This window comes from Eptesicus fuscus, chromosome 18 (genome assembly GCF_027574615.1).
Source record: "Eptesicus fuscus isolate TK198812 chromosome 18, DD_ASM_mEF_20220401, whole genome shotgun sequence".
Lineage (NCBI taxonomy): Eukaryota > Metazoa > Chordata > Mammalia > Chiroptera > Vespertilionidae > Eptesicus > Eptesicus fuscus.
This window is the reverse complement of record NC_072490.1, coordinates 6,148,101-6,169,688: the sequence shown is the minus strand read 5'-3', so window position 1 is coordinate 6,169,688 and position 21,588 is coordinate 6,148,101. Positions and strand designations below refer to the sequence as shown.

The 21,588-nt window shown below is 38.7% G+C and overlaps 1 protein-coding gene across 1 annotated transcript in view; it reads right to left on the bottom strand.

The window, feature by feature from the left end:
* OXSR1 (oxidative stress responsive kinase 1) overlaps window positions 1-21,588 on the bottom strand; it is a 75,669-nt gene that overhangs the window by 37,045 nt on the left and 17,036 nt on the right. The window contains exons 3-4 of the mRNA XM_008154895.3: window positions 18,662-18,770; window positions 5,571-5,712 (exon numbers count right to left, since the gene is read on the bottom strand). Coding sequence (XP_008153117.2) covers window positions 5,571-5,712; window positions 18,662-18,770 — 251 coding nt within the window. The remainder of the gene's footprint in view (window positions 1-5,570; window positions 5,713-18,661; window positions 18,771-21,588) is intronic.

The window sequence follows — 21,588 nt, the reverse complement described above, 5'->3', positions numbered from 1 at the left end:
ATAAAATTTGATTGCTTCTGGAGAGAAGTGCAGTATTAAATCAAGCAATCTAACTAAATACCAAAATAAAACTTGATTGCTCCCTCCCCATTAGTCCAACTCCCAATTCCTAACTCTATTCCAAATGTTAGCGTTATAAACCAACAGAATATAGTCTAATAGGATAACCCTAACTACGCATCAATAGGAGACCAGTTAGACTGTGGTAAAGCTATATAATGAAATACTATGAATACTAATGAATATATGTGTTAACATGAAGCAATCACCAAATATATTCTTTTTTAAAAATATATTTTTACTAGAGGCCTGGTGCATGAAATTCTTGCACGGGTAGGGTCCCTAGACCTGGCCGGTGGTCAGAGCCTATCTGTGGGGCAACCGGCAGGGCGATTGGGGGGCCCTCGCTGGCACTTGCCTTGGCTGGCCTGGGGCCTGTGGGCAGCTCCTGCATTGAGCGTCTGCCCCCTGGTGATCAGTGCATGTCACAGCAACTGGTCGTTCTGCCAGTCATTCTGCCATTCGGTCAATTTGCATATTAAGCTTTTATTATATAGGATTGATTTCAGACAGAGATAGAAACATCAATGATTAGAGATAATCATTGATTGGCTGCCTCCTGCATGCCCCCAGGAATCGAGCCCACAACCCAGGCACCCTGACCAAGAATCAAACCGTGACCTCCTGGTTCATAGGTCGGCTCAACCACTGAGCCACACCAGCCAGGCTCCAAATATATTCTTAAGTGAAGAATATTATATGTAATACGTTGCCATTTGCCTGGGCTTGTTTTTGTTTTTTTAAGCAGAAAGAAGAGGGATATATAAATTATGTTGATATTGGCCTAAAATCTCTCAAAGGAGTCACAAGAAAATGGTAAGACCAAGCATGTCAAACTCGTGGCCTGCAGGCTGCATGCGGCCCACAACGAATATTTTTGTGGTCCAGCCAATATAACGAATGGTATGTAAGAAATGTTTTAATAAAAATTTCATAACTTAATTTTTACAATATCCTATTATACATAATTATTAATAACGAACTACAATGTTTGCCAATGACTGATTACTGTAATCATGTTGCATTCACTTCTCTTATGTGCATTACATGCAGGTGCACCATTTCTCTCCATTAATACTAGCAGAGAATATTTTAGCAGCTGATTGCTACGTCATTGGTCTTGTACTGACTTGTTTGGTGTGCGCAACAGGAAATATTTCGCTTTTGGAGAACAAGAAAAATAAATTTACTTGCATTACAGTTATTAATTTGTGCAGTTATTCAGTGTCTGGTAAGATAACATCCAAGAAAAAATACTAATTTTTATTAAAATGTTCTATTATTTTATGTTGATTACTCATTTATTTCAGCCCTTTGTATTCAGCATGTCTCTATCGAAATAAACCTACATTTCTATGAAAATTGAAGCTTTTGTTTTTTTGCAGCCCACATAAACTTAAATCTCGTTTATTTGGCCCGTGCTAGCCTTTGAGTTTGACATGCTTGGTCTAGAGGTTCAGGGAAGGAAGAAGACTATTTTATTTTTTCAGAACAGTTTTAAATTTATATAGAAATTGAGAAGATAGTACAGAGGAGTTCTCAAACACCTTATACTCAATTTCCTTTATTGTTAACATCTTACATTGGTATGACACTTTTGCCACAATTAATGAACCAGTATTGATGTGTTACCATTAACTAAAGTCTACCATTTATTCAGATTTTTTTAGTTTTCACCTAATGCCCTTTTTCTGTCCCAGGATCCCATCCAGTATACTATATTACATTTAGTTGTCATTTCTCCTTACGCCCCTCTTATCTGTGACAGTTTGACTTTCCTTGTTGTTGCTTTTTTTTATTAAATATATTTTTATTATTGATTTTAGAGAGGAAGGGAGAGGAAGAGAGAGATAGAAACATCAATAATGAGAGAGAATCATTGATCGGCTGCCTCCTGCACGCCTCACACAGGGGATTGAGCCCACAACCCAGGCATGTGCCCTGACCGGGAACAGAACCATGACCTCGGAGTTCATAGGTCAACGCTCAACCACCGAGCCATGCCAACCCGGCAAGACTTTCCTTGTTTTTGATGACCTTCACAATTTTGAGGAATAAGGGTCTAATTTTCCACAGGATGACCATCTGATGGGTTTGTATGTTTCCCTTATGATTAGACTGGTGTTATAAGTTCTTGGAAGAAAAACCACCGAAGCAAAGTGTCATTTTCATCACATCATGTCAAGAGTACATGGTATCAACATAATTTAATCACAGTTGATATTGAGAAGACTTGTTTTTTATCATATATATTTTGTGCTGTTTGAACTTTTACCTATTTAAATGATGTTTTCTAAGTCTCTGTCTTTCATAAATGAAAAGACAGTAACGCATTTTCAGCAGAACTTTCACCTTTCCTGAGCGATTCACCAGATAATCAACTCGTGTTGCCTTCTGAAACCACAAGTGCAGTCTGTAGAACAGCTTGCCGGAGTGAAAGCAGAGGAATGCATGCAGTGAAAGGGCTCACCGGACACTTTACACACAGCAGGACAACTGACCTTTCAAGAAGAAGATTTGTAACTAAATATCTGGCGTCAATATGGTCCTTGATGAAAGAACTGTTGTTACTCGCCACAAAGAATATCAAGCAACCCAGCAGCCCCGACAGTTAAATCCTCCATCCACCTTTAAATAGCAAGAAGGTGAGTTCTGTTTTCCTCAGCTTAATGCCATTTCTCACATGTCACTACTGCACCAAAGTTACAAATATCACAGACATGCTTGACTTTCTCATTAATGCAGAACACAAGTTGCTCCCCATGACATTTTTATGATTCATCAATCAGCATAGTTTATGGAAAATTTGAAAAAGGGCAAGAGAAGAAACAAATCAAAACAAAAGCTGGCAAACGCACTACATTTAGGCATCTTAAACTAAATATTTAACATTTCTTTTTCTGGGGGGGGTAGGGAGTTCACTTTGACATATTTATTTAATTATAAGAACTACTTTAAATCAATGTTACTAAACAAGGAGAATTCTGAGATTGGTTTTGAAAATTCAGAACTCTTAGCACCTTTCTTGCTTCTCGCCAAAAAAACTTGCTTTTTCCCTCCATAGTCTAATTACTCCTTAAAACCTCAGTTTTACAACTTGGTAGATGATCTTCAATCAGTTAGTTTTCTGGGCCTTTGCTTGTCTGTTTGTTGAGGGATTAGGATTTAGTAGGTGATTTTTTTAAAATTCAGGTATAACTGACAAAACTGTAAGATATTTTAAGTGTATAACAAAAATGTGATGGTTTGATATAGGTACATATTGAGAAAGGATTCCACCCGCATCGAGTAACTTAACACATCTATCACCTTACATATTTACATTTTTTTTGGTGAGAACATTTAAATTCTATTCTCTTAGCAAATTGCAATAATACAATATATTGTTATCAACTACAGCAGGTCCTGTATTAATGCCTTTCATTCAACATCATTTCATTATAACGTTGATGAGATGCTATAGGAACTTAACACTTGTTTATAAAATGTTAATAAAAATAAATAAGTAAAAATGGTAAGAGTGGGCAGTATTGTCTTGTTCCTGATCTTAGGGAAAAAGCTTTCAGCTTTTCACTGTTGGGTATGACATAAGCTGTGGGCTTGTCATATATGGTCTTTATTATGTTAAGTATATTACCACTATACCCAGTTTGTTGAGAGTTTTTATCATGTAAGGATGTTGAATTTTGTCAAATGCTTTTTTTTTAATCTATTGAGATAATCATAAGATTTTTGTTATTCATTTTGTTAATGAAGTATATCATATTGATTGATTTGCAAATGTTGGATCATCCTTGCATCCCTGAAATAAATCTCACTTGATCATGGTATGATCCTAATGCATTATTCAATTCAGTTTACTAATATTCTGTTGAGGATTTTTGCATCTACATTCATCAGGGATATTGGTCTGTAAATTTTTTCTTGTAGTGTCCTGTCTAGCTTTGGTATCAGCGAAATGCCAGCCCTTAAAATGAGTTTGGAAGTGTTCCCTCCTCTTCTATTTTTTGGAAGAGTTTGAGAAGGATTGTTGTTAGTTTTTCTTAAAAATTTGGTAGACTTCTCCAGGGAAGACATCTGATCCTGGACTTTTCTTTGCTGAGAGGTTTTTACTGAGTAAGTCTCCTTATTAGTAACTGGTCTGTTCTGATTTTCTATTTCTTCATGATTCAATCCTAGAAGGTTATATACTTCTAGAAATTTACCCATTTCTTCTACACTGTCAAATGTGTTGGCATATAATTGTTTGCACTACTCTTTCATGATTCTTTGTATTTCAGAGATGTCTGTTGTAACATTCCTTTCATTTATAATTTTACTTATTTGGGCTCTTACTTTTTTTCTTGATGAGTTTGGTTAAAGATTTGCTAATTTTATCTATGTTTTCAATAAACCAACTTTAGTTTTATTGATTTTTCTTTTTTTATATTTCTATTTTATTTATTTCCGCTCTGATTATAACTATTTCTATTTCTTTCCTTCTGTTTACTTTGAGTTTGTTTCCTCTTTTTCTAGTCCCTTTAGGTGTAGAGTTAGAGCTATTTGGAGTTTTTCTTGTTTCTTGGGGTAAGCATGGATAGCTATGAACTTCCCTCTTAAACTGTTTTTGTTGCAAATTTTGAAAAGTTGGTGTTTTCCTTTTCATTTGTTTCAAGATAATTTATTTCCTGTTTTAATTTCCTCTTTGATCCATTCGTTAGTTTAATAGCATGTTATTTAGTCTCCACGTATTTGTGTTTTTTCCAGTTTTCTTCCTGTAGTTGATTTCTAGTTTTATGCCATTGTGGTTGGAAAAGATGTTTGATATGATTTCAATTTTCTTGAATTTATGAAGGCTTGTTTTGCTGCCTAATAAATGATCTATTTTGGAGAATGTTCTGTATGCACTTGTAAAATGTGTAGTCTGTGTTTGTTGGATGAAATGTTGGATAAATATCTATCAAGTCCATCTGGTCTAATGTGACATTTAAGGTCATTATTTCCTTATTAATTTTCTATGGTCGTCTGGATGATCTATTCACTAATCTGAGTGGTATATTAAAATCCCCTACTATTATTGTATAACTATGTTACATAGCTTTTTAAGTGTTATTTTTTTTTAAGTTTTAATTAAAAATATTATTTTACAAAGAGCTTTTAATAATTTGAGAAAATATTCAAGGTGTAAAAGAAACAAACAAAAAAAGAGACAAAATTACATATACAGGTTTATTTTAAATATTTTTTAGCACACGAAAGAGACTAAGAAGGAATAGTCAAAAATGTTATCAGTGATTGCAGTGACTGCCTCCTGATAAAAAATTGGGAATTTTTCCTGTTTTTGTATTTTAAAACACTAGCTGTGTAATTAAAACCCTAACCACAATGTATGAAAACTAGTAATGCAAAGAACCATGTTAACACTCAGATTATGATCAACTCCGCAAAAGAACAGGAAATGGCCTCAATGAAATGATATAGCACAACTACCACTGCATCACCCAGAAGATGAGGGAATGCCTTTGACGTACCTGTGAATCTGCCCGTTCTTATGCAGGTACTCCAGCCCTTCCAGCACTTCTTTGAGGATTGTAGCAATGGCAGGTTCGTCCAGCACTCCACTCTTGTGTTCCCCCTTCGCCACAATGTGCTTAATAATATCCAGAACAGAGCCTGAAAACAGAAGACAGTTTCCCATAAAATTTTAACTAATTCAATGATTCGGGGACATTCTGAAATCAAATTATATGTAAACCTTTTGATAAATTGTTTGGGAAATAAAGGAAAAAACAGCAAATATAAAGAAATACAGAAGTTTAAGATTAATAATTTATTCTCAATTCTAATCTAAAACAGAAAGTAGCCTGCTAATATCCAAAGAGTAGTGTTAAACAAGCATCATCTTCAGATTTATGAGAATTAATAGAGAATTTTTAACCACCTCTGAAGAATACTTAGGTTAACCATGCCCATCAATTAACACTTTAACATAAGGTATCACAAACCAATTTAAGTTCCAATATCAGATTACAGTATACAATATTATGTGAGTAGAGAAAAAAAATTGAAATGCAAGTCAAATTACAGAATACTTGGAAAGAAAAAGTCATGTGTATTCAAACTGACTTAAGAATTAAAATTATGTTTCAGGTTAATAAATAATAGAAATAAAAAATTTTAAAAAGAAATACAATAGGAAAGGCAAAGAAAAATATGAAAAAATAAAAATGGTAGTTCTCTTTAAATAATAGCCCAGATGTATTATCAATCCCATTCTTCCCAGGGTGGGAAATAGTGCTCCTACTAAAAATCAGGGGGAGGGGAAAGATGTCCATATGGTAATTAAATCATAGAATGCTGACTACCATAACTATTATAATTTGTAAGTTTGCTAGAGATTTGTAAGACTTCTGGCAGCACCTGGCTCAGGAAGATCACAGAACCAAAATAAAACCATCTCTGATATTAGAAATTGTACCAAGAACTCTGAAACAGAACATGAACTGCACTGAAAAGACTGGGTGCCCATTTCCTGGCACAAGACCTTCATGATCAAGATTAAAATTAAAACAAACACCGCTTTTGTTGAAAACTTGCCCTGGTGGATGCTTTATATTTCACACTTAAAAAGAAAAAATGTACTTCCAAATAGATGAAAAGAAGCAGTCTAGATGAAAACATGGGAGGGTTGAACCCATGTTCACTTTAACTCCCACTTGAAATCCAGTAACTTGTTAAACTTGATTTAAAAAAAATGTTTTTATTGATTTTAGAGAGAGTAAGAGAGAGGGATCGAGAGATAGAAACATCAATAGGTTGTCTCCTGTACACCGCAACCCAGGGATTAGGCCGACAACCCAGGCTGTGCTCTGACCAGGAATTGAACCAGTGACCTCTCGGTTCATGGGTTGACACTCAACTCCTGAGCCACACTGGCAGGGCTAAAGTTAATTTTTTTAAAAAGGGCATAAAGCGCCCTAACCAGTTTGGCTCAGTGGATAGAGTGTCAGCCTGCAGACTGAAAGGGTCCCAGGTTCGATTCCGGTCAAGGACATGTGCCTTGGTTGCAGGCACATCCCCAGTGGGAGGTGTGCAGGAGGCAGCTGATCAATGTTTCTCTCTCATCAATGTTTTTAACTCTCTATCCCTCTTCCTTCCTCTCTGTAAAAAATCAATAAAATATATTAAAAAGTGGGGGGGGGGGGGGGAGCCATAAAGACCTGGCTGGCTTGGCTCAGTGGATAGAGCATCAGCCTGTGGACTGAAGAGTCCTGGGTTCGATTCCGGTCAAGGGCACATGCCTGGATTGCAGGCTTGATCCCCAGTTGGGGGCATGCAGGAGGCAGCCGATCAATGATTCTCTCTCATCCCTGATGTTTCTCTCTCTCCCTTCCTCTCTGAAATCAATAAAAATATATTTTAAAAAAAGAAAGTTTTCATGTTAAAAAATTTTTTTTAAATAAAAAGGGCATAAACCCGCCCTAACTGGTGTGGCTGAGTGGATAGAGCGTCGGCCTGCGGACTGAAAGGTCCCGGGTTCAATTCCAGTCAAGGGCATGTACTTTGGTTGCGGGCACATCTCCAGTAGGGAGTGTGTAGGAGGCAGCTGATCGATGTTTCTCTCCCATCGATGTTTCTAACTCTCTATCCCTCTCCCTTTCTCTCTGTAAAAAATCAATAAAATATATTTTTTTAAAAAGGGGGGCATAAACCCAGAACAAAGAAGAGAACAAGAATGATAACAGAAGAGAGACAATAGTTTTTTGGAAGAAGGAAAACAGAAAAAGAGAAAGTAACTGACTACGCAGAGTGGAGAGATCTGAAACTTCAATGCCTACCAAAGGTCTGCCCATTTAGGAAAAAGTGACGTCTACCTAGAGTTTCAGAAAGGCTCAGAATATAAGGACCACAAGAAGGGAAGTGAGGGGGAACTGAAGGAAAGGGTTGAAAATGGGAAAACTGGTTGAAAGTTCATATAAGGGAGAATAAGATTCCCAGATCTGCTCTTTCCGCTCTGGAAGCCAGCCACTGTCTGGTCACCAGCAGGAGACAAGCGGTTTACTAGTACTCTCTGCAGGAAAAGAACCAGGCAGGCTCCAGATACTCGGTAACTTCTCCATACATTATCTCACTTCCCCTCTTTAACGCTGGGTTTCACCAGACGTCCACAAAGGGGGAGGACTAAGGGATAACTTTAGTTCTGCTTAGTTTAACCCACCACACATTAATCCCCAAAACAAAGTGACTACACTAACAAGCCACATAGTTCATTATTCTAAGAAATCCAGACCACATAAGAAATGCTTAGTAAGAATACAGCTGTATAAATGCCAATTGAGTTACATGTTGTAATGTAAAGAATATCTAAAATAAGAAATACAGAAGAAGAAATTTCTACTAGGAATTGAAAGTTAACACAATTTATTCATTCAACAATTAAAACATATTCCACGCAATATCTAGAACTGGGTGCCACAGAATATGTTGAGATATATATGGCACGACTGCTGACTTTCTGGAATTTCAGGCTGGTGGGTCAGGGAAACGGATCAACAGAGACCCTAGGGCACATAAAAAGTTTAAGAAGTTTGAAATAGGAACTCCTTTTTGGAATCTTAGAAGATTTTTATTAATTTCGCATCATCTAATGATCAATGGGGAAGTTAAAGCAATGCACATCCCCAGTCTACATCCAGAACAGATATTCTGAACAAGGTTTCACATGAAGCCCCTGGGATAACAATGTCTTTTCCATTTCAGTCTCCAACAATATAATTTTTATAAGTGGAGGGATGATCAATCCACTAAGACCATCATCCATTTTTAAAAATTAAGTTGATTGGGGTGACATTGGCCAACATGTGAACCTACAGGTTTCACGTGTGGGTTTCTATGTTACAAGATCTGTATACTGCACCATGTGCCCACCACCCAGAGTCATATCTCCTCCTGTCACCTTATATTAGGGCCCTCTTCCCTCTGGCAACCACCATTCTGCTGTACGTGTTCATAAGTTTCAGTTTTATATCCCACGTATGAGTGAAATCATATGGTTCTTTTCCTGACTTATTTCATTTAGCATAATGTTCTCAAGGTCCATCCATGTTATTGCAATGGTGTTATTTCATCCTTTCTTATGGCTGAGTAGTATTCCATTTTGTATATGTACCACATCTTCTTTATCCAGTCCTCTATTGTGGGACACTTTGGTTGTTTCCACCGAGAATAATGCAATGAACATAGGGATGTACGTATCTTTGCAAATACATGATTTCAAGTTTTTTGGGTATATATCCAGGAGTGGGATTGCTGGGTCATATGGTAGCTCTATTCTTAATTTTTTTTAATTTAATAAATCTTTATTGTTCAGATTATTACAATTGTTTCTCCTTTTTCCCCCCATAGCGCCCCTCCACCCAGTTCCCACCCTCACCCTCTGCCCTTACCTCCCCCCACCCCCGCTGTCCTCATCCATAGGTGTATGATTTTTGTCCAGTTTCTTCCCGTACCCCCCACACAGACACCTCTTTCCCCCTGAGAATTATCAATCCACTCCCATTCTATGCCCCTGATTCTATTATATTCACCAGTTTATTCTGTTCCTCAGATTTTTAATTCACTTGACTTTTAGATTCACTTGTTGATAGATATGTATTTGTTGTTCATAATTTTTATCTTTACTTTTTTCTTCTTTTTCCTCTTTTTCAAGAATACCTTTCAGCATTTCATATAATACTGGTTTGGTGGTGATGAACTCCTTTAGCTTTTTCTTATCTGTGAAGCTCTTTATCTGCCCTTCAATTCTGAATCATAACTTTGCTGGGTAGAGTAATCTTGGTTGTAGGTTCTTGCTATTCATCACTTTGACTATTTCTTGCCACTCCCGTCTGGCCTGCATAGTTTCTGTTGAGAAATTAGCTGATAATCATATGGGTGCTCCCTTGTAGGTAACTAACTGTTTTTTTCTTGCTGCTTGTAAGATTCTCTCTTTGTCTTTTGCCCTTGGCATTTTAATTATGATGTGTCTTGGTGTGGTCCTCTTTGGATTCCTTTTGTTTGGGGTTCTGTGTGCTTCCTGGACTTGTAAGTCTATTTCTTTCACCAGGTGGGGGAAGTTTTCAGTCATTATTTCTTCAAATAGGTTTTCAGTGTCTTGCTCTCCCTCTTCTTCTGGCACCCCCATAATTCTGATGTTGGTATGCTTGAAGTTGTCCCAGAGGCTTCTTACACTATCTTCAACTTTCTGAATTCTCTTCTCTTCTTGCTTCTCTGGAGGAGTGTCCTTTGCCTCTTTGTATTCCAAATTTTTGACTTGATTCTTGCGTTCCTCTAGTCTGCTGTTGGGTCTCTGTGTAATATTTTTTATTTCAGTCAGTGTATGTTTAATTTCTAGTTGGTCCTTTTTCATATCCTCGAGGGTTTCATTAAATTTATTGGCCTTTTCCAGAAAATTCTTGAAAAACCTTATAACCGTGGTTTTAAACTCTATGTCCAGTCGTTTGTTCTCCTCCATTTCTTTTGTTTGTGATCTGTTCCCTTGTCTCCTCATTTTCGCTGCTTCCCTGAGTTGGTAGGGTAGCTTTGTGTACTAGGTTTCCTATTGGTTCAATGGGTCAGCCTCCCAGTTACCTGAGGTGGGCATTCTTGGTGCACCCCTTTGTGGACTGTGTGTACAGCCTTGTTGTAGTTAAACTTGATTTTGTTGGTGTCACTGGGAGGAATTGACCTCCAGGGCAATTGGCTGTGAGGACCCACTGTGTCTATAATGACAGAATTGCTGTGCTGGAGACACGTTTATAGGGCAGGACTTGTTCCAGTAGGGCTTTGGTGCTCACTGAGTCTGCCTCTTGAATGTGTCCCTTATGAGAGTGGTTGAAATCTGGTGTCATCTCACACCAACCACTAGATATACTAGTTTCTGGATCTCCAATGGTGTGCAGGTCAGCTACTGTCTGAGGCCCCCCAGCAGGAGCTACAGCAAGAACTACAGTTTTCTCCTCTTTGCTTGGGGTTTGGCGGTTTTGGAGCAGTCTGACTGGAGCTGCAGTTTATTTGGTTAAGCTTCCACAGAACAGGCCATTTATATGCAAAAGCAACTGTGTGGAGCCTGGGTGGGTTTGTAGAATGTGCGGGGCGGGGTCTCAGGGCATGGCGGGACAGGGTCTCAGGGCATCACTAGGCTAGGTCGTGGCAAACGGCAATGGCTGTGTCAGCCATCTCTGCCTTTCGCGTTTCCAAGTCCCCGAGTCCCGCGCTCCAGCGCAGTAAACAATGATTGCTGGGCGCATCTCTGCAAAAAAGTCACTCTCACTTTCCGACCCGATGGCCAACAGTCCAGCTTCTCCCCGTAGGCATCTGGGTCCCCCGCATGTCCCCAGAAACTGGATTTCAGAGTCATCAGGAGCTTGTCTCCCTTTGGGTTGAAAAAAAGCCGCGCGCCCAGTCGCCCGCCACCAGCCCAATTCGCGTGCCTCTGTACCTCAGCTTTTCAGTGTTTGTGCTCCTTTCTCTTTTCTTCTTAGTTGTAAAACTTCCACTCAACCAGCTTTCCCGTGGTTCTGGGTGGTAGATGTTTTGTCTTTTAGTTGTAGTTTTGAAATTGTTGTACGAGGCGGCAGTTTAGTTGTTTACCTTTGCCACCATCTTGGTTCCACCTCTATTCTTAATTTTTTGAGGAATCACCAGACTGCTTTCCATAGTGGTTGTACCAGTCTACTTCCCACCAGCTGTGAATGAGGGTTCCCATTTTTCCACAATCTCTCCAACACTTGTTATTGTTTGTCTTGTTGTTAATGGCCACTCTTAACAGGTATTAGGTGGTATCTCATTGTAGTTTTTATTTGCATTGCCCTAATTGCCAGTGAGGTTGAGCATCTTTTCCTATATCAATGGGCTGTTCGTATGTCTTCTTGGGAGAGGTGTATTTTCAGGTCCTCTGCACACTTTTTATTTTAAATATATTTTATTGATTTTCTTACAGAGAGGAAGGAAGAGGGATAGAGAGTTTGAAACATCGATCAGCTGCCTCCTGCAGACCCCCTCCTGAGGATGTGCCCGCAATCAAGGTACATGCCCTTGCCCGGAATCAAACCTGAGACCCTTGAGTCCGCAGGCCGATGCTCTATCCACTGAGCCAAACCAGTTAGGGCCTCTGCACACTTTTTGATTGTTCGTTTGGTGTTGAGTTTCCTTTTGAGCGCATCTGATCTTCATCTTTCTTTGCCAGTTCGGACCTTACCCCTTTTCCTTGTATGTTTTTGTTGTCACAAATTATCCCTGTTTATGCTGTAAGTTTTTTGGTGATCTTAACTTGTAGTGTTGTGACCTTAATGTTCTTTCTTTCAGGTAGAATAACTCCCTTGAGTATTTCCTACAATGAAAGTTTTCTGGTGATAAAATCCCTCATTTTCTGTATGTCTGGGAATGTCTTTATTTCTCCTTCATATTTAAAGAATAATTTTGCAGATATATCATTCATGGTTGGTAATTTCTCTCTTTCAGACATTTGAATATTTGGTTCCACTTTCTTCTAGCTTGTAGTTTCTGCTGAGAAGTCAGAAGAAATTCTGATGGGTTTGCTTTTGTAGGTCACTTTCTTCTTTTTCCTGGCTACTTTGAGAATTTTTTCTTTGTCATTAATTTTTGACAGATTCATTACCAATGCCTTGGAGAGGGCCTCTTTGGATTGAGGTAACTAGATGTTCTGTTTGCTTCTTGGATTCAAGGCTCTAGTTCTTTCCATAGATTTGGGAAGTTCTCAGCCACTATTTGTTTTAATGGACTCTCCATTCCATGCTCCCTCTCCTCCTCCTCCGCAATGCCAGATTCTGATATTACTTTTTCTGATGGAGTCATAGAGTCTTGTAGAGCGCTTTCATTTTTCTTTATTCTCAGGTCTCTCTCTTCTTCCCTCTACATCATTTAGATTCCTATCTTCAATATCACTAGTTCTTTCCTCTAACTGGTTTATTCTGTTTGTTTGTTTTTTTATGCTCAACAGTACACTCTTAATCTACTTAATTGAATGCTTCATTTCCAGGATTTCTGATTCTTTTTGAAAGTTCAATTTCCTTGGAGAAATATTTATTTTGTTCATCGATCTGTTTTCTGAGTGCACTGAATTGCATCTCGTTGAGTATTTTCAGAACTGCAATCTTGAAATCTATCATTTATATCACATAATTCCATGTGTTCCAGCCTGCTTTCTGGGGATTTTTTCACTCTCTCTAGTCATCATTGTTACTGTGGTTCTTCATTGTATTTGCTGCCCTCCTTTGTTTTTGCATTTATCTCTGAAGAGGTCTTTCTACTATGTTCCAGTAGATGGTGCTGAATGGAAAGATTTTTACCTCTGTAGTCTCCCAGATTTGAGCCTCCTTGGCTTCTTTAGGACAGTACTGCAGTGCTGCTTGGGAATGGGTTTTGTTTTGCCCTCACCGTAATGGCAACCCCTGACCTCTGTGAGTTCTCAACCCAAGAACCCCTTCTAGCAATCAGAAACAGTGATTCTATTGCAACAGCTCTTGGTTTACAGATAATATGCTCCTGGAGCCAACTCCAAGGGCAACGGGAGATGAGTTTAAGCAGCGGCAGGGCTCTCTGGTTTCCTTTCGTCTGAAACACCACTGCCCGACCCAGCAGTGGGGAGCTGCACAGCAGAACCCCATGCTCTGTCAGACATCTGCAAACTTAAGTCACTGTTCACCCTCGCAGCTCTGCTCACAGCAGCTCGCCCTGCTGGGTTGCCCGCTCCCGCCCCCCCCCCACTCCCCCCCTACCCCCCCCCACACACACACGCTCTGTTCCTCCTGGCCAAAGGAAGTGCCTGCTACCATAGGCTTTCTCCCCTCTCCTGGCTGGGCTGTGAGCTCCCATCTGAGCCACAAGCTCCCCACTGCATGGCTGAGTCTGTGCTTTCCTCCTTTCTCATCTCCTCGTTTATTCCTGGATGCCCACCTTTAGGTGTTTCAGTGTGAGGGTCTCTCAGGGGTGCTTCTGTGTTGAGCAGGGACTTCTTTGTTGAATCATAGATGGCTAACTTGTTGAAATGTCAGGGGGAGAGGAAGAGACGTGCCCTTATACCGCCATTCCTCTGATGTCACGCTAAGATCATCACCCTTGACTGAAAAATTTTGGTCTGAAAGGTCTCCCCTTCTTTTCCTCAGCATGTTGCAGTATCTAAGCCTACAGGTACTTTTTCTCTTTCCTTTCAAAAGTTTTCTTAATTGCTTTGATTTCTAAAAATCTTATATTGCAGTTTGGTGCTAATAAATTGTAGAAATAGCTATGTGGATCAAAAGTGCTTCTAATTTCTAAACATAACTTCTTATACTGATAAATCTCATTATTTGATATCAGAGTTTTAATTAGCAAAAGATAAGGATATTACAGTTACAAGGAAGCATTATGAAATAATAATATTGACACACTGAAACTTATTTTAACTATGATGTCCAGTGGTTGATAGGTTTGAGAGGACAGTTGCAATTCATTTTACAATTTAATTAGCTTACTAGTATTAAATTCTACAACAGTACAATATTGCCAAATCAAAAATATGCATTTGTTTTTAATATTTTGACTGAAAAGGTTGATGTGAAAGAAGGTAGCCTATACATTCTTCTGTCAATTTTGGTTATATATATTTTTTAATTATTAAAAGGTCTCCTGTTACTCTCCCTGCTGCAGCTGTGATTCCCCTATCAGTTCCCAAGACACATCACACTCCTCCATCCTGCCTCCAGACAATTCTCTGTACAGTGTTCCCTCTATCCAGATCCCTTCTCCATCCTTCCTCTGATGCCATTTCCGCTGGTTTCAGCTGAATATCACCTCCTGAGGGAAGTCTTTGTTAACCCCACCACATCCATTCTCCCTCAATAAGGTGAAGTTCTCCTGACTTATTCCCATGGCACCTAATACTTCTTCATGGCACTCTACACACTTACAATTATTTAACTGTAACTTTTCCTTACTAGCTATGAGATCCATAAGAGCAAGGACCAACAGTTTGATTCACCAATGTATCGGTGATCAATAAGTATTTGATGAATGGAATTTTAACTGAGCTATCTTGACACAGTTTCCTCCTATTAAAAAAAGTTAAAGTTTGCTTAGTTCTACCTCTATATTCTAATATTGCACAATGTATCTCTAAAGGTTAAATGTGATTCACTGTGTAACTACAAAAGCAAGATTTCATTTCCTTTAAAAAGATGCAAAATTTTTACTATTTTAAAATGTTTAGATGTAAGATTACACTGACTCATAAAACTATAAGTAGTTATAAAAAGAATTAATGCCTGAAAAAAAAGAATTAATGTTTGAAAATTATCCTTCAGGAAATCTGCTAAGTGCTAGGCTAAAAAAAATTGGACACTGTACTAGGACCAGGAGGGACAGAGTCATACATTTAAAAGACACCACCCTTCACGGTCAGTGTGGCTCAGGTTGAGTGTGAAACTATAAACCAGGAGGTCAGGGGTCAATTCCCGGTCAGTGCACATGCCTGGGTTGCAGGTTTGACTCCCACTAGAGGGCATGCAGGAGGCAGCCGATGGATGATTCTCTCTCATCATTGATGTTTCTATCTCTGTTTCCCTCTCCCTCTCTGAAATCAATAAAAATAAAAAATAATAAAAGATACCACCCAGAAACATGTCCTGCCCCTTCTGTGTTCAGGACATTTATTCACTAAGAGAACACGGATTCTTTAAAATAAATAAATATATATATATATATATTATAAAATAAATATAATATATATATATATAATTCTGCTTAGGAGTGTACCAGAAAGAATAGGAAGAATAGGCTGGCATACAAGTGTGGGATGAGAAAATTAAGCAGACAATTTATTCCTATTCATCAGAGGACTTTTTAGCAAACATTTAAAACTGTATAATACCATTTTGTAAATTAATAATGCTATAAGTGAGCAATAACAAAAGATACAGAATTACCTAATATTCCCATATCTGTCCATACTGAAAGAACCATGCTTGACCACCATCTTGAAAGGTGGTTGGTGTTAGCAAGGCTTCCAACCATCATATGAACAAGGCCTGTAACAAAGCAATCCAGTTCCTCCCGTGTGTCACTAATGGGATTGAAACAAAAAGGTGATTCTGGCTACACTGAAAAGCAGCAAGTAACAAGGGATTATTATTCTCAGTGACTAATTCTTGTGCACCTTACTACATGTCAGCATGGTGATGGAGGCTTTACCATTTCACTTACTCTTCCCCAGCACCCTGAAATGCAGACAGTTATCCCCATTTAACAAACAAGTAAACAGGTTCAAAGAGCTGAAACAGTTTGCCCAATGACATATAACTGCTAAGTAGGAAAGTTAAAATTTAATTCTAAAGCCTATGCTCTTTCCTTTATAACCTCTCTGGGGAAGTAAAGTGATTAATGAGGTATGATATTAAGATTGCAAACAAATATAGACTCTCTTTGCTGGAACTGTCCATTCTAAAATGGAAAATCATGCTCCCATACAAAATACATATGCAAACAAAACCAAGGATAGTGATGGGAAAGTCAGGTGCCTCCATCCCTCACTAGTCCTCTCACTCCTGCCACAGGATTCAAATCCATGCCTTAGCAAAATGTCTAATTTACTACATGGCATGGGCCTTCAGGTAACCGTAACAAAATGTCCAATCTATACATGCCAAGGGTCCACTGTTTACAATCACAATATTTCTATTTTATTCTAAGGACTAAAGCAGAAATGACTGCATATTTACTGCAGGATAAAGCACATAATTAATCATATTAATGCTGGGGACCAAAATTTTCTGTATAATAGAAATGAGATTCAAGTGTAATTTGAAAGTTTTGAAGGTCTATAATATTAAAATTGAATTGGAAGCATTAATGTCAAATCATGACTTGTTTTTAATATACATTTCCAAGGTCTTTCAACTAGAAGAAATGACAAAGTAGCAGCAAAGAACATCCCAAGCATCCAAGTTGCTTTCTAAATACCATCCCCTATAAAAAAGATCAGAGACCCTTAGAATGTTGGCTGGTTCTGGGTCTGGGAAAAGCAATAGAAACCTGAGCCTGGGAAATCTTGAACCAAAAAACAAGGAAGTTATCAAAGATTGATGGATTCATGTCAAAAGGACACAAGAGTAAGACTGAGGGGACTCGCTCTGACAAAATTTTGGCCAACCTGAGCATCAAAAGAATAGACTATAATTTATTGAAAGACATTGAATATATAAATATCCTTGAGCCTATGTACCTATTAATATTTTTTTAATGGCAGCCTTAACCAATGGGGGGTGGGAGGATTTTCTCATCTGGCACCACTAGAGTTGGTTATTAAATTAACTCTTTAATATACAGATTACAATACAGATTAATCAAAGAACCCCAGTTAATAAAGTAAGGTTCTTTTACACAGAAGAATGCCAGTTTATAAGTGTAAAAGAAAGGATGCAATAAAGGAAAAACCATCATTCTGCTGTCCCTGATAAATGAACTGATTCAAACAGGATTGTTACTGGATGCTAAAATCATTAGACAAAAGACTTACGAGGAACTAAATACTCATAGTGTCAAAGTATTATCTCACAAATCACCTACTAGCTACAAAGGGAAAAAAAGTTAACCTTTCCATGGAGCAGCCTGGTTATCATAATCTTAAGCAATCAAAATTAACACCACCATTAAAGATACACCAGATGTCCGGCCAGGGTGGTTCAGTAGTTTGAGTGTCGACCTATGAACCAGGAGGTCATGGTTTGATTCTCAGTCAGGGCACATGCTCAGGTTGTGGGCTCACTCCCCAGTAGGGGATGTGCAGGAGTCAGCCAATCAAATGATTCTCTCTCATCATTGATGTTTCTATCTCCCTCTCCTGCTCCCACTCCCTTCCTCTCTGAAAACAAAAAATATATATATATTTTTAAAAGATACACTAGATAACAAATCCTTCCTGACATGATGCACTATGAAGTACAACGCAACACCTACAAAACATGTGTCAAAAATATTTAACTTAAATCTAATCAAGGCTTGAGATCAGGAGTCCTCAAACTTTTTAAACAGGGGGCCAGTTCATTGTCCCTCAGACCGTTGGAGGGCTGGACTATAGTTTAAAAAAAACTATGAACAAATTCCTATGCACACTGCACATACCTTATTTTGAAGTAAAAAAACAAAACGGCAAAAACACCTGCATGTGGCCCACGGGCCGTAGTTTGAGGACGCCTGCTTTAGATCTTTCGATTTGCAAGGAATAGAGCAATGTAAATCAAGTTAAACATCACCATACAGAAACAACTTAATAAATCGAGAATGTGGGACATTCTACAAATAGTTACCATTAGACCTTTCAGACCAGATCCTTCAACAAATTTATGTCATGGAAGAGAGGAAGTAGGAGGGAACCATCCTAGATTAAGACAAACTTAAGAGGCATGACAACTGAATGCAATGTGTGAGACCTGTCTCAGCTCATACACTAGCATTGTTAACAGACACTGTATTCTCAGTATCTCCTCAACTGAAAATATCCATGAAAATCAAACCAGAATAGAAAAGAAGAACATTTTTATTAACTTTCCAACCTATGGAAATTAACACCTCATTGCATTTTACTCACCTCCACTTAGCAGCTTCATGACTAGCCACAGCTCATCTTTTACTACAAAAGACGTGTAGTAAGACACAATATTAGGATGATGGCACTGACTCATGGCTTGAATTTCTTTCTACAAAGAAGAGAAAACATGATAACTCATTATATGCAGGCCTAAAACAACACTACAAGTTAGTGAATACAGACTGGGAATCCCAAGACTATGCCACAACCTTTCTGGGGTCTCCATGGCCCTGACCTCTTTGCGAGCAGTTAAAACCAAAACCACTTAGTTACCCTCAGCCCATTCTGACTCTTCTCCTTCCACTCACATCGGTAATCTGTGAAACTGGAAACATGGACTATGCACCACACCCTGGCCTGGCACCGGACCACAGAGCCTCCCCAGGGGCACATATTTTTACTGCAAGGTGCCCTTGGAAAACCATCTTGGGAAATCTGGCTTTACAGCCAGAAAGGATAATTACTGATAAACAGAGGGTGGTCTTTGTATTTGTTTGTGAGCTGTTATTTTCTTTCAAAATATTGTTCCATCCCATTTTTGTGAAATGATTAACAATTCTCACTCCAAAGAGAAATATACTGAAACAGGGCAAGGTCATAAACTAAATCCAGTCTAAGGTTACACAATTTCCATTAATGAATTTAAATTAGGTTTGGTATGATAAAATGCCCTCTAAAGCCCTGTGTGATCAGGGCCCTGCTTACCTCTCTAGTCTCATTCCTACTTCCTCAACCTTACACCCCAACATACCCCCGTCCTAAGATCCAGCCAAGCAGCTTCTTCTAACCATGGACATTTAACCCTATTGTTCCCTCTGCCTCAAATACACGCCCCTCGTTATTTCTGCCTAGCTGAACACGCCAATTCTTCCTTCTGAACTCAGTCGAAATACCATTTCCTCCCAGCTCCCAGGTTGAGTTAGGTATCCCTTCTCTTGGCTTCTAAGCACCCTGTGTATATCCTTACATCATGGCACACCGATACTGACTAGTACCAGGGGCCTTTGTTGTTTGTCCCTCCTTGCGAGACAGAGAGCTCCTAGAAGGCAAGTACTTAAAAGTGGATTCCTAAACAACGTGGAAGCTGGCATACTAGACTGCAATTGCCTATTTATGTTTCTGTATCCCTCATAAAACTGTAAACCCCATGAGAGCTAAGACTCTATTTCTGGCACTTATCACTGTGCCTGGCACACAGAACACCTTCAATAAATATTTGTTGAATGAATGAATCCTGCAGCACTTTATACAATTTTTAATGATTCATGTATTTGCCCTATGACCTTGGCATTTGTTTAGTAAAATAAATTGTGTAAAAGTTGCCCATAATCCCTGATTGATAAGAAGTGCTCAGTAATGGCCAGTTTTTCTTTCCTCATCTTCTCTACTTGAATGTAAATTGCTTTGTGGCAAGGACCTGTCGCATGTATTTTCCCAACCCCCAAAGTCACCAGCACAATCTTCTGTACTAAAAGCTAAGTAAACATGAAGGAAAGGAAGAAGGAACTAAAGTAAGCACCTGCCCGCTAACATAGTTATACAGGATCCGAAGCGATAAGTACATATGCGAGGGAATACATAGGACAGCACATATATGCCAAATGAGTAGTAAAAATAATGTCACGAAAAACCCACAGGAAGTTAAGGTAGGCAAGAAGTCTTCACAGAGGAGGTTCCATTCTGCTGGAAGTGGAGATTTTACAGCAGTACAGGTGAAATGCACATATAATTATTTTCAAAAGGATGAAATAAACAAGGAAGATTATAGGACCAATGAGTAAACTTGTCTGGGGTAAATACTTCGATCTTTCAACAGATATTTACCAAGTGCCAACTGTATGCCAGGCACAACATTAGGTGCCTGATCACTATGGTGAGCCCTCAGGAAACTTACAGTCTGGTAAAGAGGTAAGACAAATACTAATTTACAACACAGACCGATAAACAGTTTGATGGGGAAGTACAAGATACCACATGACTTCATCCGAGAGGCAAATTATCGAAAAACAGGAGTGATTATCACGGAAGGCTTCCTGTAAGAAGTCTGACTTCACTGATACTGAAATAAGAAAGGTAAGTAGGTTTTTACCAGTTTGATTGTTTAATTACCTGGGACCATATAAAAAAGGATCTTATAACTATATTCAAGATTTTAAGTTTCATCCTTAGAGCAATGGAAAGGAATCAAAGGTTTAACTCTATTTCTTTTTTCATAACACTCACTCTGGCTACAATGTAAAAAATAAACGAGAAAAAGCAGGACCAGAGGCAAAGCCATGATCTGGGTGAGACGATGGTGGTCTGAAATACGATGAAAAGCTAATTCCTCAGTTTTCATAACTGTACTGTGGTTATTCTACTATTAGGAGATGTTGAGTGAATAACATGGAAACTTCTGTACCACTTTTGCAACTCTTCCGTAAATTTAAAACTATCTCAAAATAGAAAGTTAGCGAAAAGCCTGTAATAAAATCTCTGGAGAAAATAAATGTAAGATCTGGCAGCTGATTTTCCCATCATACTTAGCAAAGGTTGTCAGACAAGAAAACATTTTGACAAGAGAAAGGAGCAATAGACTGCCTCCTCAGTAATAACTGTCACACACACTGCACCCCGGTACTCAGCACTCGCACCCGCTGGAGAGCCCAGAGCGCCTTCTGCATTATAGTGAAGTTTACTGTAAAATCACCACATCTAAAGTTTACTGTGTTCATCTACTAGGGTTTTTTGTGTGTTCTTTTAAAGGTAAACTGAAGGGCTTCATATCTCTCAGAAATGGAGCCCTTGGCACTCAGGCCTCTGGCTCTGACACCATAAATGCACAAATAAATCCGGCATTATTTATACTTCTCATGTGTGTTCAGGGTTTAGTGGGAGCTTACCTTTGTGCCCCTCCCCCACAAAAGCCAATTATCTTGTAAGTGCTT